Source organism: Choloepus didactylus, chromosome 13, assembly GCF_015220235.1.
Source record: "Choloepus didactylus isolate mChoDid1 chromosome 13, mChoDid1.pri, whole genome shotgun sequence".
NCBI lineage: Eukaryota > Metazoa > Chordata > Mammalia > Pilosa > Megalonychidae > Choloepus > Choloepus didactylus.
In genome coordinates this window covers 8,253,624-8,273,373 of record NC_051319.1, presented here as the reverse complement: position 1 = coordinate 8,273,373, position 19,750 = coordinate 8,253,624, and the positions used below count along the sequence as shown (strand labels likewise).

At 33.4% G+C, this 19,750-nt stretch overlaps 1 protein-coding gene across 1 annotated transcript in view; it reads right to left on the bottom strand.

Annotated features, from left to right (window-relative positions):
- FCHO2 (FCH and mu domain containing endocytic adaptor 2) overlaps positions 1-19,750 on the bottom strand; it is a 168,437-nt gene that overhangs the window by 99,494 nt on the left and 49,193 nt on the right. The window contains 5 exon segments of the mRNA XM_037802054.1: positions 70-166; positions 937-1,035; positions 6,557-6,661; positions 16,942-17,094; positions 17,186-17,327. Of these exon segments, the coding sequence (XP_037657982.1) occupies positions 70-166; positions 937-1,035; positions 6,557-6,661; positions 16,942-17,094; positions 17,186-17,327 (596 nt within the window).

Sequence of the window (19,750 nt, the reverse complement as noted above, 5' to 3'; positions counted from 1 at the left end):
TAAAGGCAAACATATTTGTTACTAGATAGGAAATTTGAAAATGTTTTCTTGTAAAATTTTTCATCTTACCAGGTCTTTCCTTCCCAGTGCCTTTTGACTCAGCAAATTTTTGTATCAAACTTTCAACTGTGGTGTTAGCCATGTTATTTATAAATTCTTCATGGACCTGTTAAAATGGAACAAAAATAGACTTTTTCTTTTTCCACAAATATTCTTACTGAACTGTACTTCAGACAAAACATCCACAAATCAGTTAAAATTCATTACAACAAAACAAGTATTTTTTAACCCAGGGATCTTGAAAGAATTTTGTTTGTCTAACATGCAGTTTACCTAACTTACAGTGTTAGCAGATCTATGGGAATAAACCCTGCTTACATTAATCCCTTACAATACGGTCTCACAGCCTTAGAAGTCAAGGCAGTTTCCTTTTCCCAGCTTTGAGTGTTTTAGAGGCATAATTCTTATAATAAATAAAACTTATATGGACAATGAAAATAGTTTTGGACTTTTAATAAAAAAGAATAACAGACTTCACCTTTCTCTACTGTATTTCAATATACCCCAAAATATCATCATGAAACCTCTAGTATTTGCGGAACATTTCTAAGTACAAATTCTATAATGTACTGAAGTTGTTCTAAATTTAAAAATAGTAAAACTTGGGAAAAAAAAGTAAATTGGTTACTTCTGAATTTTAACGTAAAGAGAACTGAGCATAATTAATTTTAAAAATTAATTTGAATTACTATCCTTGGTGGCCAAAAAATTAAAAAAAAAAAACATTTATTTTATATTTCATTCCTGAAAATGCATATTCTTTATCTGAAATAATTCCGTATGATAATTACAGGCTTTGGACATACTGATAAAAGGATAAAATATTTTTAAAGAGCCATAATGAACATAAGAGTGTCATGAATCAGTTCAACTTACCTGGCCTATTTGAAAATGAATTTCCTTTATAGCATTTGACAAAGATTCTATAATTTCTTTTGTATGAATGAGATGAGTTTCTTCAATATCCTGAAATTTCTGGATAGCAAATATGAAAAATTTTATATACATATACATATACACACATACATATCCTGGTGTCAAAAGAGCTTTTAGAAATCACCTCAATACAGCCAATTAAATGTCAAGTTATTATTACTACATAATGTTTAACAATGCTTCTAAGCAAATGGGTCTAACAGAAATATTGAAATTCAATGTTGAGAAAAATTAACTTTTTATCATAGCATATTTCAGGTAAATATGAACTTTCTCGGAGTTTGAAGACATCACAAGTTAAAATCTATAATCATGGTCAGCAAATTAAGAGACCCAGAAGAGAGTAGTGCCACAAAAATCAAGGAAGAAGGGTTTCAAAATTGAAAAACCATTAGCTGGCAAGGCAAAAACTACAATTTACTTCTGACAACTTTACAATATCTTTTTAATCTTTGAAACATTAATAAATAATCTCCCAAAGAGGTAGTCTATGCTAAAAGAAATTTGGGAAAGCCTGTACACTCTAACTCAGCAGTTCTCAATCAAAGGTGGGCTTGTATCAGAATCACCAGGCAAATGTTTTCAAATCACAAAACACATTGAGTCTTCTCTACCACCTTGGGGACACAGTTGAAGGAAAATGAGAATGTTATTTGGGAAAAATTCTCAAGTTATTCTGATGTATTTATTCTGCAGGAAGTAAACCAGTGTTAGCCTTGACTTTACAATAAACATAATACAAGTTCTGAAAAATACTGAAGTGGCAAAACTTGTCTCGTTTTGTTTAGTGGTTTCCACTTTGACTACACAATCCTTTTTGTTTCTCGTCTTCCCTGAGTATCTTTTAATATCTCACAGAACAAGAATATTCCTCAAAACAAGGCTGGGAAATGCCATTTTAAAACAAAATACATTTGTCATGTCTACTGAACAAACCTGATTAGCCAATTTTTGTCAAATTAATTCACTTTTAAGGATAAGTCTAAATGCCTTATCATTTTTCTATGGTTAAGTTATCAAATTAAATTTCTTCACCCCATATTTAATATCTGATTTTTTTCAGCACTAAGTCACATGATCAGAAATCACTAAGCCAAATTATCAAATACACATTTGTGCAAACAGTATGACTTTGTAAAAATTCAATAATTGTGAAATTACAGTTTTGGTAGGGCAACAACAGTCTAAAATGTAAATCAATTTAATTATGAGGAATGGAAGAGTTAAAATAGAGACCCTGTCATTGATTAATTTTGACCAAGTCAATGAGATTACCAATATTTAAAGAGCCTGAATTATTCTCAAGTGAGGAATACTGAACAGGAGCATGACTATATTCTAAGTTCATATTATACGAAGTGGCTCTCAGCTTAAATTTCAGCAAATTAATTATACAATAATTTTCTCATGGGTATACCAAAATACAATAAAGTTTGGCCATACAAGGAACAAAAGTACTAAGGGAAGAAAAGGAAGAGGCTGGTGCTAACTCAAAGGAAACTGTGTATTCCTCTTAAAGCTTATTTCCTTTTGAAACAGCTATACTGAATAAAGCAGATCCTTAATTATTTAGAAGTACCTTGAAGCATGAAGCCACACATAAACTCAAAGCATTATTCAGATACATCTGTGTCTCCCTTTGGAAACTGAGGTAATTTGGAGGAGAGAAGGGGCAAAATATCACAATTCCTAAAAAATCTGTGACAACTTGAGCTGGGAGAAACTTAGCAATGAGAAATGAGTAGTCTCTAGTGTTAAAAATATATGAACTTTCTTGAACAAATCAGATATACTTTTTTCCCCTTGCAATTTCAAATTCACTATGTTCATATGTATTGTTACATTAGTTTTTAAAAATAGTACCGTCTTTTCAGCCACCAGAGATACATAAAAGCTCTCTAATTCTAAAATTCCTGAATTTGAGGGCATAATTCAATAAATCTCAAAGTCTTCATAAACTAGCCATCTCACTGCTTTATAAACAAACAAAATCTCCATATTCTGTTTCAAATTTTTTTTCAAATGTCCCATTAACTAATGATGGTTAAAAAATATGAACACAAAGAAAAGTCTGCAATTTTAATCATTTTTATTTTCAATCTATAAGAAATGAACTTAAATTGCATTCCAAGTAAATTCTAACCTCTTTCACCTTCAGGACCCAATTTCTTTTCCCACTAGTACATAAAGTCCTGCCACCAGACTGATAGGCCCCTTCCCATTGGGATTAGGTCAACCTAGTAGCCTGGGACAAAAGGAAAGAGAAGTAAGAGGACTCTTTTCACTTCTAAATAACGCAAAAGAAAATCTATTCTCTATTATAAAGAAACAACAGTTAACCTATTCTGCAGTGTGCGTGTGTGCATGCGTGTTCACAGGAAAGAACAAACATATACATTAGTAAAGTACACTATAAGAGAGATACAGATGAAGGGGAGGGGAGGGGAGAGAGGGAGAAAGGGAGGGTGGGACACAGGGAGAAAGGGAGGGAGGGACAGAGGGAGGGGGAGAGAAAGAGAGAGAGAGAGAGAGAGAGAGAGAGAGGGGGAGGGAGGGAGAACACATGGGAAAGAGAACAAACATACACGTTAGTAAGGTATACCATAATAGTCATCTTTGTTTAAAAGCAGCATGATCTCACACATCTGCTCAAATGAATTAATGTTCCCATCTTGAAAATGGCAGGACAAACAAGTTAAAATGCCATTTTGGGAAAAAAGTAATAAGGAAGAAGAAAGAAAGAATGAAGGAAAGAAGAATTCTGGCAATTTCTGATGAATACTTTTATAAAGTAACAAAAACAAAAAAATCTGACTTGAGCAAATTCTAATTTGCTTTTTTAAGTCAAATAACTGAAAGGAAAAACATGTTTATTGAGAGCAACTATTGTTTTAATGCTCAAATCAACAATAATTACCTTATAAATGAGTGCCTAATGACTTAAAAGACAAAAACAACACTTGCTGAAGTCTATAATGACCTCAGTTACTACAGAAATTGAAACTTTTCTCTTTCTAGACTTGGAACCCCATTTAACATAACTAAATAATCTCTTCCTCTTGAAACATTATCTTCTCTCAGTTTCCATGACATTACCCTTTCCAGTTTCCTTCTTTCTTCTTTGGCCTCCCCTACTCAGGTCTCAGTAACTCTTCCTCTACTATACTCTCAATAATGAGTCTCTCAGAATTTGGTCCTGAGCCCTTTCTTCCCCACTCTAAAAAGATGATCTCCATCAAAGCTTTGGTTGCTGATAACCTCTATTTTATACAGGCTCAAAGTCCTTTATGCAAAACCTGTGGAACCATCTGTGTTTTGGAATTCAATTTTTTTGGATTTTTAAAATGAAGATAATATGGTGCTATTACTATATATTCTCTAAGACTACCACCAGCAGCATCTGCAGTAGCACCTGTTTATCAAACATATTTCTGAAGGAGAGCATATGTATACTTAGGTTAACTGGGATAACTAACTATAAGTAGCGTCACATAACTTCAGGTCAAATTTTATGCCAAATGAATTACAGAAAAAAAATGGTTTTCAGAGCTTTTAGGATCAAGAATTGTGGTTAACATCTGTGGGCATGTACTTCCAGCCCAGACTACTTGGATCCCACCCCCCTTCCCCACCCCAAAATTGCCCACTTGATATCTTCACTTAGGTATCTCAAAATTAGCATATTCAAAACTGAACATCTAACCTATTAACTGGTTCTTCCTCTAGTCTTTCCCATTCATCTCTATCTACACAGACTTACACGCTAAAACATGGAAGTAACCTTGATCTCCCTCAACATCCCCTTACCTAATCCAGCCCTGACATTTCCAAATGCATTCACTTCTCTCCTTCTCCAAGGACACCATACTGGCCCTCATTGTTTCTTGCCTGACTACTATAAAATCTTCCAAATTGGACTCTTGGTTCTCCTTTGGCCTCACTGTAATCCATTTTTTCAAACTACCTGAATAATATCTCTAAAATTAGATCAGATCATGTCACTTCTTGTCTAAAACCCTTCAGTGGCTTCCCAGTGCTCTTACAAGAAAGCCTAAATCCTTACTGTAGCCTACATGGCACTTGTTCTTGACTATCTCTTCAATTTCATTTCTCAACACCATCTACCCTTGCTCAGATTCAGTAAGTATTTTTTACTTTCTAGAATGTGACAGCTCTTTTACACCTCTGGGTCTTTATAGCCACGATCCCCAATGCCTAAAACACTCTTGCCCTATTGGTCTCTTACTCATTGCTCATGTCTCAGTTTTAAATGTCACTTCTCCAAAAAGGCTTTCCCTGTCTCCCTAATCCAACTTAGGGTACTCCTATTTTTCTACCTCATGGAAATCTGTTCTTTTCCCTTACGACGCTTATCATAATTTATAATTTCATATTTAAGCTTTATTATACTATTTAATTTACAGTATTTAAATTTAAATTTAATTTTAAGCATATACATGGTATTTAATTTCTGTCTCCCCCCTTTATACTGTAAATTCCATCGAGAGCAGGAAGAAATTTATTTACATATATACTGTATATACCTAGCACATCTAGCATACAAGCATGTAAGCCTTTTGATTTACTGAGCTGAGTACACTGACCACTTCAAGAGACAAGACTCCTTCAAGTCCAAAAAGCCAGATTCATAAAGTTCTTCTTTCATCCAGTAAATACTTACTGAATGCCTACCATGAACTGGGAATTGTTGCAAGAAAAATCCCTGCCCTCATAGAACTTACATTTTAGAAGAAGACAGACAATAAAAAATATGGGTAAAACAGCCAGTGTGTGCCTCCTATATCACTAGTCCTTCAGCCATGCCAAGAATGGTCCGAAGAAAGGTTCCTCCACCAGCCTTAGCACCAGAGTGAAGATGATGTGGAGCAGACCTGCAGTCAACTCATGATGAACATGCAGCATTAGCAAGAAATAAACCCTTGATGTTGTAAACCACTGAGAGTTTTGGGGTCTTCTGTCACCTTAGCACACCTAGTCTATCCTGACTAATACAGTAAATAAAATACATAGTATGTTGGATAAATGATAAAGGCTAAGGAGAAAAATAAAGCAAGAGGAAAACAAGAAGGATAGAAGTGGGGATTTTAGCTATGATCCATAAAAGGTACACATTTGAAACCTAGACCTGTAATTAAGGTTCCGAGAACACCAAATCAGATATAATTTATCTCAAGCTTTTGAGTTTAACTGAGTCATTTCCAGTGTTCCTCTTAAGCAAAGTGAATTTTAAATCAGCATGGCTTTCACGATCTACCAATGCCCTCATTTTCCCCAATTATCTTTAAACCACCTCCCATAGTCTATTTAAATAATCCTTATGGCATCAAAATTATTACATCTTGGTACTAAGTCTCCAAAACAACATGTATATTTTTAAGTAGCATTATAAAAACACTGAGACTTTGCATTTTAACATTTATAATACTAAAAAATTATGACAGAAAAAGTCTAATACTTAATCAGTGTACACAAACATAAATATCCTGTTTTTCTGCCTAATAAAATCTGTATTTAGATTCAAAACCTTAAAAATACCAACCTGAGCTGTTTCTGACATCTTCTGTTCAAAATCAGCTTTTGCTAATGCATATTTTTCCACATAGACTTTATAAGCATCTGTAGCTTTCTTAGACTTAACAGCTGCCTGTAACAAAACAAAAACATTTTAAATTGCACAATGACCTTTTTTCTTTCTTGATATAATATGAAATAAATTAAAATACACTTTAAGGGTATGAGCCCTATGTACACTTCAAAATGACTGTGATGGTTAATTTCATGCGTCAACTTGGCTAAGTTATGGTGTCCAGTTGTTTGGTCAGGGAACTGTGAGAATATTTCATGGATTTAAATCATTAGTCAGCTGATTGCATCTATAGATGATTACATCTACAATCAACAAAGGTGACTGCCTTCAGCAATGAGAGAAGTTTCATCCAATCACTTGAAGGCCTTAAAGCGAGAACTAATGATTTCATCAGTCAGAAAGGATTTCTCCCTCTACTTTAGCCAACCAGCTTTTCCTTGGGGAATTCATCACCTTCATCAGAGTTCCCAATTTGAGGCTTCTCCAGGGAAATTCAATGTCAATCAAGTTCCCAACTTGTGGCCTGCCCTACAGAATTTGGATTTGCCAATCCCTATAGTTACATGAGGCAATTCCTACAATAAATCTCTTAATATTCACTTTCTTACTTATGTATGTATCTCCTGTCAGTTCTGTTTCTCTGGAGAATACTAATACACTGGTATACATCGAATTTTAATAACTTTTTTCAGGTCATCCTTAGCCATTTTTTTGTTATAGTCACACAATTACTCAGGAATTAAATGCTGATTCTCCTTTCTCTCTGATAGAAAGTGCCTTGAAAAATTAAAAGTCTTATTTTATAACCCAGAGTAAGATTGCATAAGCACATTATAATGGTACAGTGTTACTAAGAAACATGTTAACCCACTCTGGGAAAGTAATTACCAGACAATGTACCAAAAAAATACCATCAGAACATACATGGCACTCCTTTCTAAACACGTCAAGTTTTCCCTCCTCCCCCAATACATGTATTTCATTCACATCTGATTAATGACTATAACCCTAGCCCATAAGTTGAGAAAATCAGTTTTCCTTGATGTTCCTCAGTTTCCATTGTTTCAGAAAATCTGTTTTTCCAAAGTTGCTATTTAAAAAAACTGTTACTGCATTATTGCAGTCCTAATTTTATCAAAGTATTTATTCAATAAAAACTTAATAACATTAAATATTAGACAGTAAGGAACACAAACTAAATTAGATAGAGATCTTTTCCTCAAGGACTTCATATGCAGGGGTATTGGCCTACCCCACCTCCATGGTTGCTAACATGACCACAGACATAGGGGACTGGTGGTTTGATGGGTTGAGCCCTCTACCATAGGTTTTACCCTTGGAAAGACGGTTGCTGCAAAGGAGAGGCTAGGCCTCCCTATGGTTGTGCCTAAGAGCCTCCTCCCGAATGCCTCTTTGTTGCTCAGATGTGGCCCTCTCTCTCTGGCTAAGCCAACTGGAAAGGTGAAATCACTGCCCTCCCCCCTACGTGGGATCAGACACCCAGGGGAGTGAATCTCCCTGGCAACGTGGAATATGACTCCCGGGGAGGAATGTAGACCCGGCATCGTGGGATGGAGAACATCTTCTTGACCAAAAGGGGGACGTGAAAGGAAATGAAATAAGCTTCAGTGGCAGAGAGATTCCAAAAGGAGCCGAGAGGTCACTCTGGTGGGCACTCTTACACACACTTTAGACAACCCTTTTTAGGTTCCAAAGGATTGGGGTAGCTGGTGGTGGATACCTGAAACTATCAAACTACAACCCAGAACCCATGAATCTCGAAGACAGTTGTATAAAAATGTAGCTTATGAGGGGTGACAATGGGATTGGGAAAGCCATAAGGACCACACTCCACTTTGTCTAGTTTATGGATGGATGAGTAGAAAAATTAGGGGAAGGAAACAAACAGACAAAGGTACCCAGTGTTCTTTTTTACTTCAATTGCTCTTTTTCACTCTAATTATTATTCTTGTTATTTTTGTGTGTGTGCTAATGAAGGTGTCAGGGATTGATTCAGGTGATGAATGTACAACTATGTAATGGTACTGTAAACAATCGAAAGTACGATTTGTTTTGTATGACTGCGTGGTATGTGAATATATCTCAATAAAATGAAGATAAAAAAATATAATCAGGTGTAAGGAAAATGTTCAAAAAATAGATTGGGGTGATGAATGCATAACTATATGATGGTACTGTGAACAGCTGATTGTACATCATGGATGATTGTATGGTATGTGAATACATCTCAATAAAACTGAATTTAATTAAAAAAATTAAAAAATTAAAAATAAATAAATAAATAAATAAATACACGTTCCAAAAAAAAAAAAAGAGTCAAAACTTATACATTAACAGTAGAAACTGGCAGAAAGTAACAAAAAAAGACATAGAAGTCAAGATGAATTCTAAGGAAACACATTCAGGGAAGGGAAAGATTATGTCTAGCGTGTGGGCTGGGGCAGACAGATGACTATCAAGAAACTTAACTATTCTCAAAGGAATGATCAATTTAGAGATAGGGAGATTGAGGAGTAAGGGTTGGAGTAAATGGGAGTTCAAAGAAGATCAAACAAAGAAGCTGCAGGATTTCAGGATATAAAGCTCTCTAATTTCTTGATGAAGTAAGAGATGGTCTGCTGAGAGTAAGGCAGAGTAGGGTAGAGGTGGGAGCTTAAAGAGAATAGAGTTTGAAAGCATAGTTATGGAGAATGCAACAGTGAGTAGATGAGCAAAAGGACTGCTAAGCACCACTGAGAGCCAAGTAAAGCTGGAAAATGGAATTTGTAGCAAAGCCAATCAATATCAATGGGTCTCATTATTCAGGATCTAGGAATAAGAACAGGAAACAGAGGAGTTGGGTTTACTCACAGGGTTGGTTTGGCAAGAGATTCATACATCAATGCAACTTCGTGTTTTCTCTAAAATATAACTGTATATATTAAATTAAGTGTATATATTATATGCATTCCTGCCTTTTAAAATAAAGAACATAGGATACCACTTTACCTTGGAGTGTAAAGAAAACTGGTTTTGGAAACAGAAGAAACTGGATTCAAATTCTGGCTCTCATTTACTACACATTTGACCTTGTGTCTTTGATAAAGCTTTCTAGTTCTCTAACTGCTAAAATGGTAACAATACTTTTAGGGCTGTGGTAGTAATGAAATGTAATTATGTAAAATGCTTAATTACAAAGCCCAGCAAAATGATGTACTCCCACTAGTAGAGTCTTCTTTCTTTGTTCCTCATCCTAACATCTACTCTTTTTCTTTTCCACCAATTATTGCCTAATAATTTGTGTTAGCTAATGATAAAGACATGAGGTATGATCACTCCTAGGAATAACTGCTGTATGCAAAGAGACTCATAAAGATGGAAAATACCAAAGAAATACAGATACAATGACACTTTCCATACTTTTTAAAATAATTTATTTCACAGACTCTTTCCTATACTTTTTACAGGCTCTGTACAAAAATAAGATATCTCCCCTTTTCAACTTACTATTCAACCCTCTCTCTAACCTCTTTTCACTATTCAGTATATCTTGACTCCTCAACAAGTATGTCTCTTGGAGAGAGAAAGTGATAACACATACTTATTCTCATTAGAGCATGCAAATTATCACTTCATAATCCAACAAAAAAACAAAAAATGTATGAATAAGTCATTTTTAAACGGCAAGAATTTATTCTGTACCTTTTATTTAAAATTAGTGAACTCCTAAATTAGTTTTTAATATATTAATGAACAGACAAAAAATTCAAATAATACTTTGTTATAATGATTATTTTCCAAACAAACATATATGCTGTGCTGTGTTTACTCCAACAAAGAATTTATAATAATAGAAATAAAGGATGACTGCCTGAAGGAGCATCACTCCTTACAGAAGACCTATGATGTATTTCTGGAATATAAACAAAGTAATTATTTCACATTATTCATCACACTTAAAATTATAGTACTTTAAGAGATGGAAGGAAGTTCCTGAAGCATCATTTTTCCTTCCTATACTAAAGAGTCTCCAGAATATTCTCTAACCAGTTTTGCTACTTCAAATATTCAGTAAGTAAATCGGGGTAGAAATATTACTTCAAAATTTTTAAGCCAGCATATTTTCGTAACTTTCTTTTTTTTGTTTCACAATATTCTAAATATAAATCTTGGTGTGGCTATTCATTCAACTCAGTGTATGAACTTACTTGTTCACTACTTCTGAACACAAAATTATTTTTACCTTAAAGATTAAGGGCTGGTTCTAACTCAATTGTGAACAGATAAGTCTTTTGGAGAATACTTTCTATACCAGGAAACTGTGTAAAATTTCATTTCTCTTATTTGGAAATATGAAGGAAGAAAGAAATTATCCTTTTTAAGTTCTAACTTGTATTTTTTATATCAGCTTTCATTTTGGAAAGGTAAAAATAATAATCCAAAATCTTAAGGAAATTACATACCAACTTTAAGAAGCATTTTGGAAACTGGCAAAAGAAGAACTTATTAATAAAGGAAATGAATTTTTCCTGTAACTTCCTTTCACAAAGTGTTTAATGACAAAAAAAAAAATTTAAAGAAAACCAGTGGTATCATATAAATAGATGTAGAGGCAATTTCAGAATGTAATTGTACTGGAAACACCTATATTTTTTTAAGAGTAAGAAACATCCATCATAGGAAGCAACTATACAGCAATATTAAAGTATTTAAGTCAAAACAACTTCTTGAATGGCATAAATGCTTAGTCATTACTGCATATTCTTAGGGGAGAATTATAAAAACTGAATTCTCTGGTATAATAAAGTTGACCACTTTTGTAAAGTTATTATTAAAAGAGAAGTTGAAGCATTTTTGCTTAAGTGAGGAAATCGTGCTTTAAAAGCAACAGCTGGATGGTGGTGATGGTAGCACAAAATTGTGAACACAACAGCACTGAAATATATATCTGAATGTGGTTAAAATGGGAAATGTTAGATTGTATATATGGTAGCAATAAAAATTTCTTAGAAAAATCCACAGAACCATACTACACAGTGAAACTCAAGTAAACCATGAACTATCGTTAATAGTTCAATTATAAAAATGTGCTTTCATCATCTGTAACAAATGTTCCATACGAATCAAAGGTGTTAGTAATAAGATAGTATATGGGAATCCTGTATTTTATGCATGATTGTTCTGTAAACCCACAACTTCTCTAATAAATAATAATAAAGCAATAGCTACATAAATTCATAGAGACAGAAAGCAGATTACAGGTTATGGGGGAAGGGGTGGGACGGTGGAGTGGGGAAATGGTGAATTATTGTTTAATGGGTACAGTTTCTGTTTGGGGTGATGAAAAAGTTTTTAATGGTGGTGATGGTGGCACAATATTGTGAATGTAATTATTGTTACTGAATTGCACACATGAAAGCGGTTAAAATGGGAAATTTTGTGTTGTGTATATATAACAATAAAATGTTTTAAGTGCAATAGTTACATTTCTTTCCATAAAAGATTGACTTTAACAGATTATCTATTAGAATAAACAAATCCCACATTTTATTAATTTCCTTAACATTACAAATAAATTTATTGACACATTATAAGACATGTTTAAGTACCCATACTTTTTGTAGTAACATCCTGTGGAGCAAATATATACATGTAAGTATTTAGTCATAGTCCACAAAAGTGAGTTTAATAAAAATAAGGGTTTGTAAGGATGAGAAGCATACTAAGTCATAAGACCCATAAGCATTTGTTTTTTAGTTTATCAAGGGAAAATGGTTCAAAGATCTGTCTTAAAAAATCTCCATTTATGTTAATAAAAAGTTCCTCATTACAGGCAAAAATAATTTACTTAGACCCGGATCCGAATATATTATAAATCAGAGCATCCACCAGCAAAGGTGCCACCTCTGAACAGAATAATTAGGAAAAAAGTGCCTTTAGTCTGAGCTATCCACCCCACTACAGGAAAAGAAAGTGGAGTACAGACTGGATTTCAGTAACCAACTCACAACTCTTGGATACAACCACATGCTACAGACCTCCTATATATGCTAAGCAAAAAGAAATCCTTTTTAACTGTATTTAAACCATTACATTAAAATCTTTCCCAGTTTTTATCAAAGAATCAGATAATCATTTATTTAAGTGCAACCCCTAGCAACCATATATTTTTTTAAACAGTAACTACCTAGATACACTCTCCAATGAGGTTCACAGAAAAGAAAAGACAGCAGTGTTTAACCCAGCAGTTAACCCTCTATAAAGTTTCAACTAATTTAGATAGTAGAGTTTCATATGAATGATAGGGAAGCCAAAGCCAATTCAGGGTCTGAATTTGTTTGGCATGTGTGTCACAATGTGTATTATAAGTAAGTTGTTCCTATGGTTCAAACTTTTTTAAAGTAATTTAATTTATTTTAAAGTGTAGTCCAGTTTATACAATATTTGTTAACTTTTTATTTTTTAGAAAAAAATTAAACTTTACATAGACAAATGCAGCCCTGTGCCCTTTTTGCCCTTTCCAGTCACATTCCCCTCACTTTCTCCCCAAAGGTAACTTCCATCATATTTAGTGTTTACTGTCACCACGTTTTAATACTTCTAATATATATTTACTTGTACATAAATATTAAATAGTATTTTTTGCATAAAATTTGTTATTTAAAAGGCATCAAATTCTACAGTCTTCCGAAACTTTGCTTTCTTGCTCAACATTATGCTTTTTAGATTTATCCACGTTAATACATGAATTCTAGCTCATGTATTTTTTTACTTTTTTATAATAGAAATTTTCAAGCACACAAAAGTATAATAAACCCCTATGAACTCAACACCTAGCTTCAATATTTCATCTGTTCTTCCCCCACCAAAAATTTTTGCTAGAGTATTTTAAATCCAAGACCTATCGTTTCATCTTCTATAGTTCATTTATTTAAAATGCTGTATAGTGTCCTATTACAGGAAACATTCTCCTATTGCTGAACATTTAGGTTTTATATAGTAAGAATATTTTTCCAATTTGAAAATTATTCTATTATTAGGAAAATCTAATTCATTTATATGTATTGAGATTACTGGTATATTTGGACTCACTTCTTTCAACTTATTTTCAGTTTTCTGTTTACCCATTCTTTTTCTTTGCTTTATTTCCTCCTTCCTTCACTTCTTTGGATTAATAAAAATTTTTATATCTTCTTTTTGCTGATTAAGAAGATTCAGATTATATTTCTTTTTTTTTTTTAGTAACCATCTTTAAATGACCACTGCTTTTTCAGCAAATCTAAGATACCACTGATTGTAAAGTGCACCACTATCTTGTGTACCACTAAAACAGAAAAATGTTAACTAAAACAAGATATAATGCTTTATCGTTTCCAGTTTTTATTTTACATTTATTAAATGAGCTCTTTTAGACCAACTTAGGGATAGATTTTTATTCTGTACCATTCCTGTGCAAAAGTCAGAGAAATGAATTGTTTGAGATACTCTTAAATCATCTTCATATTCAGATTCTGAGTCTTCTGAATTACCTTCCAAGTCAGGGATCACTAAGATCTATTTTTTTTTCTACATAACATCATTCTTTATGCCATCAAGAGCATCACCGACATGGCATTTCTTAAAACAGTGCTCCATTATTATCTCCAGATTTTCTTCCAAGCACTGGTGCTTACTTACACTTTCATCTTAACAGAAGATGTCAACAAAAGGTTTTCAGACAACAATCAGACCTCCTGTACCTTCCCCCAAACGGTCCGTAAAGGGCTTATTAACTGAAACTGCAGTTGTCCACAATCAGTCCACCAGAAATAACAAGTTTATACCAGAAATAACAACCAAGTATATAAAAGCAATGATGACTTACACCACAAGTGCCACCTTACCAACAGTAATTGTAGGATATTATGCCAGTTTGTATATATTATATCCTCCAGAAAAAGCCATATTCTTTGATGCAACCTTGTGGGGCAGACATATTAGTGTTGATTAGATTGGAATTCTTTGATTGAGTGTTTCCATGGAGATGTTATCCCCTCCCATTCAGGCTGGGTGTTAATTGGATCACTGGATTCCTTTAAAGGAGTTCACAGACAGAGGACCTGAGAGCAACTAAGAGTGACATTTTGGAGAGGAGCTGCAGCTTACAGAGACGTTAGGAAGATGAAGAACACCATTTTGAAATGCAACCTGGGAGCAAGCAGACACCAGCTACATGCCTTCTGAGCTAACAGAGGTTTTCCGGACGCCAGTGGCCATCCTACAGTAAAGGTACCTGATTGTTGATGCCTTACCTTGGACACTTTATGGCCTTAAGACTGTAACTGTGTAACCAAATAAACCCCCTTTATAAAAGCCAATCCATTTTTGGCATCTTGAAAATGGCAGCATTAGCAAACCGGAACAAATACTATCAAGTGAATATGCATTCTGATTTCAGAGATGTCAGGGAAAAAAGAGAGATACCTGGTAGTGTTTAATACTCTTTTCCTCAGTGTCTAGGCTTCAACTTATCTTTATTTAAGCTGCTTGGTACCTAAAATGGACTTTCAATCTGAGGTCTTCTAAATTTCTTAAATTCTGGAAAATTCTGAGCTGTTAAACTCTTCAAATATTACTTGCCCACCATTTCCTGAATTCTTTTTCTGAATTTCATATTAGATAAATATTGGTAACCTGTTTTTCTGTACTATGTTCTGAGTGAGCTCTCTCAGTACTATATTCCAAATTTACTCTTTGACTATATCAAGTCTAAAGTTTATCTCCTTTATTGCTTTTTCAAATAAATTTCAGTAACTATATTTTTCATTTCCAAGTTTTTTTTCTAAATAGCTATTTTTCCTTTCTACTACCTCTTGTTTCATTACGCCTCTTCTAATTTCTTAATTTTCTTTAATGAAGTTTGATATTCATTTATCTTTTTCAACATCTTCAACACAAATTGTTTTGTTCATCTATTCTATATATTTATATTTCATGTGAAGTGAATCCTTATTCCAATTCTTAAATTTATTGGTTGCCTTAGTATTAGATTTCTTTGATGAGCTCTAGAATTTTGGTTATTTGCTCATTCTGAACATAAGGTTTGTTTTTCTCCCTTCTCCTCCTCCTCTTCATTCGCGCAGGCCTGCCCTTCCCGCCCCTCTCTTAATCTAGAATCAGTAATATATAGTTTCAAATTATTTACCTGCAAGAATATTGGAGATATGGCCAACATAGTCATGAATTGATTCCTTGGCTTGATTCTTATTCAGGATTGTGTCTCTGTTCCAGTGTCCCTAAGCCCCAAACTTCCAGTAAAGCTTTAGCCCAGTCAGCAGGTTAAGAGTCTTCTTTGTTGTTTGCTTACAGCTACAAGCAGTGAGATGGACTCTTGATCCCTCACTATAGTGGGAAACATCTGGTCAGCCCCTTTACCACATAAAGGCCAAATTCCACTGCCTTAGAACTTTAAGTCTAACAAGTCTGCAAAAACAATCTCTACTTACACTTCGGGTTTCTATCCCATTTCTTTCCCACAGAGATAATATTCTTTTTGGACCCTCTATTTTGTTTCGTTATCCCTTTTTATTCATTAATTGTGGTGTCTGGAATAGAATGTGTCTTCAAATTGTGAACTCACTGTGCCTATCTTTTTCCCTCTCCCAAATTTTACTTATTGCCCAAACATTAGAGGAAATGTTACCCCAAATTCCATCAACTGTTTTGATTTTTTCCACATTCTCTTCTAGTTTTTGCCCATGTATGTACACTTTAAATTTATTATACAGGTACAATTTGGTTTCCTTTTTTACAGGATATCTCAAATATTTCACAAAGAAAGCTTTCAAAATTATCACTCCATATGAGATATACCATACTGTTTTGAAAGGGGGAAAAGAACTACTTTAAATTAAAACATGGGGGGGGAAGGGCTATAGTTTACCATAATATTACAAAAATGCTGCTCAACATCAGTAATGAATAACCCATAAGATACATTTATATCTTACTTCAAGAATCTATACCTTTCTAAATATACTCAAGTCTTGCTTCAAAAAACTGTTCACCTCATTGTTAAACCATTTACCAAGTAGTATCTCATCAATTACCTTACTATAAAAATGTTCTACAAATGTCATTAACATAAAGAAAGCATTCTTTTATATGTCTGCTAATCTGCTTACCATATACAACATATTTTACAAACCTTCTTTTATGCTACTTAAGTAAATCATCAATACTCTGAGATGCAGTGTCATCTTTAAAATGAGATCATTTTGAGAGTCTGAAGTTTAAATGCAGTCTTGCATGTGAAAGTGCTTTGACACGATAGAGATGTTATTTTCAATTATGATTACCTTTTCTATTTCTCTTTGTGTAGCTCCTTCCTTTTTCAAACGCTCCTGTTCTACACACTTAGCGTTGTAATTTTCCTTGGATTTCTGGAGGGCCTGAGTTATGCTCTGGATGGTTTGAACAGCTTCCAGAGTTCCTGCAACTTCTTCTTTAGTCTGTTTAGTATAAAACAATTCATCAAAATGACTGAACAGTAAAACACTCAACATCTGACCAATCAATTCTTTAGTAAGAAAAAAGTGATACCTTTTTATGAGATTTTACTTGTTCTTCTCCATACTTCTGAACTTCCTTAATTAATTCCTGCAATTTCCTAACAAGATCCAAGTGACAGTTTGCTAATTTCTCTGTAGATGTTTTAAATACATCCCACATTGGTGCAAATGTTCTAGAAGAAAGAAAAAACATGGGAATAATTTACCTAAAGCAGAAAAAAAGTTTAAGGCTCCAGGATGGAACCAAAGGCAACAATAATCCTATATCCAGCAATTTTAGTTAGGCATAAGATAAAATTAAAATTAATGAAGAATGAAATGACTGACTGACAGACTGACATTAATTTCTTGATTCTTGATTAATTATTTAAAATATTTGGGGACCTAAGGTACATAGAAATGAGTTGACTACTTATCACAGGTCTGGCCATACCCCCTTTTATTTAACCATATCCTATGAGTTGCTTTGATTATTTAGACTTGTATCAGAAGCATTTCTACCTCTGTCTATTTTAAAAATTAACTCATTATCAAACTCCAATTTTTGACTATTTAATGTTCCATTAAAACAATAATTTTTCTGAATTTAAACAAGCAAAAGCCAAATTTGGACATGTGATTTTAAAAATTTCTTCATTAATAATTATATCAGAATTATTTTACAATACATTATCTGAAACCTCTGCTTGGGCATAATTTTATTTATTTGTACATTTCAATGGTACACACACACTAAAGGCTGTGAGATGCATGACATACTTCCCTACCACTTTTTCTCAATACTGAGCATTTAAAAATTTCAGCAGACTCAAGTATATCCAAGGATTACTACATTATAGGTTCTTGGATCATACCCAAGATGCCAATGATTAGTTTAAACTAATTTGGTCAGTAAAGAATGATCTAAGGATAATTTATCCCATGCTTTGCTCAGGTATTTCTTCAGATATTTTCACCAGTACATGCTTCAAAGTGGTCTCTATAGTAAAACTCCTTTAAAAAAAAAAAAAAATAGCAGCAATGATCACTAGGTAAGAGGTCAGAGAAAGAAACTACTTATATAAACTTTATGACAATTATTATATTAACTACCCAGTAGGAAAGCTAACTGGCAATAATCATTTTAAGCAATAATAAAGAAGTTCAGAGAGGATAATTAAAATCCTTAGAATAGGACTGTTCTGATTGGATCTCATTTCACATTTTAACAATATAATCAGCACTAAATCTGGTGCTGGTACTTGGATGGAAAATTTCAAGAGAAAATAAGATACATGAAAAGTATCCACTCACCACAGCACCAAAATACATGTACTTCACTTTCAAGTAAACCTGATATACAGTAGTCTGGTCTTTACAAAGCAGGTAACGTGGGACTGTTCCCTTACTTTACCAGAGGATTCTTTACACCACAAAGGGGTTCAACATTTCTTTTAATACAGGTTTCTTTAAGGAATTTCAAATATCATTCAATTTTTAAAAGTTCAATCAACACAAGTTTTTTCCTGAACAATAATACACAATGTAAAATAAGCACTGAAAAAGAAAACTGACCATTCAAAAATATGTTTAAATGCAACAAAATACAGGACAAATTTCAATTTCTTGCCAAATATACTTAAGTATGCAAGAACATTAACATTTATAAACCAGATGATCTTGAGATGATGCTAATCCAAAAAATACCACGTATTATTTATGAAATGTGCATATTCCAAAGACAGAATGCTGTCAGTAACTTTCTTATCAACAGACAGTCGAAGTCAATCTATGTTCCTTCTATCTTCCATCTGGAAACCAAGAATAAGACAAAATTTCCTATAATAAAATCAAGGCCAATTGGTTAAAGCTAGCTTTCGTTATTTCAATTACTCCCTGGCTCTTCTAAAGCAGTCAATAAAGAAAAATGTAAGAGGCATGTCAACATGCAGCTTTTAGAAATAGGGGCTGCCAGAAAGTGAGGAGGGAGACAATAAAGAAAAGAAGGAAGTTGTGATGGAGGGAGGAGAGAGGGGAAGGAACTGGAGTACAACTGAGAAGAATTTCTATAAAATAGTCATTCTTAAGTTTTTCGATCACACTTTTGTATATCTGATAATTGGTATACCCTCTTTATCAGAAATATGCATTAATACCTATACAAAATTTTGCATAAAATTTCAGGGAATTCACAGATTCACCGGAATCCCAGAACTACAGGAATCTTTAACCCAGTAACACTATAAAAATCTTTTAAAACACATTAATCATTTCAACATCTTAGCAAAACTATTACATTTTCCCAATTTTTAGATAATTAAATCACACACTACAAGTATTCAAATATTCCTTCCAGAGTTGTTACGGTTCAGATTCTACAATTATTCTTTCCATTGTTCTTATGGCTATGAGCAGATCTCATTTTAATACATTCTTTTTATATGTAAGCTTTCAGTTTTCAAAGAACATATTCTTCAACGTCAATTTTTGAGGGGAAAATTTAATAACAGTCTCTAAAGCATGAGATGTTTTAAATAAGTTTTAATTATTTTAATAAAGCATTGCTTTAATTGAATTTTTAAAAATCACTGTTAGACTGCAACAGAATTTAAGTGAA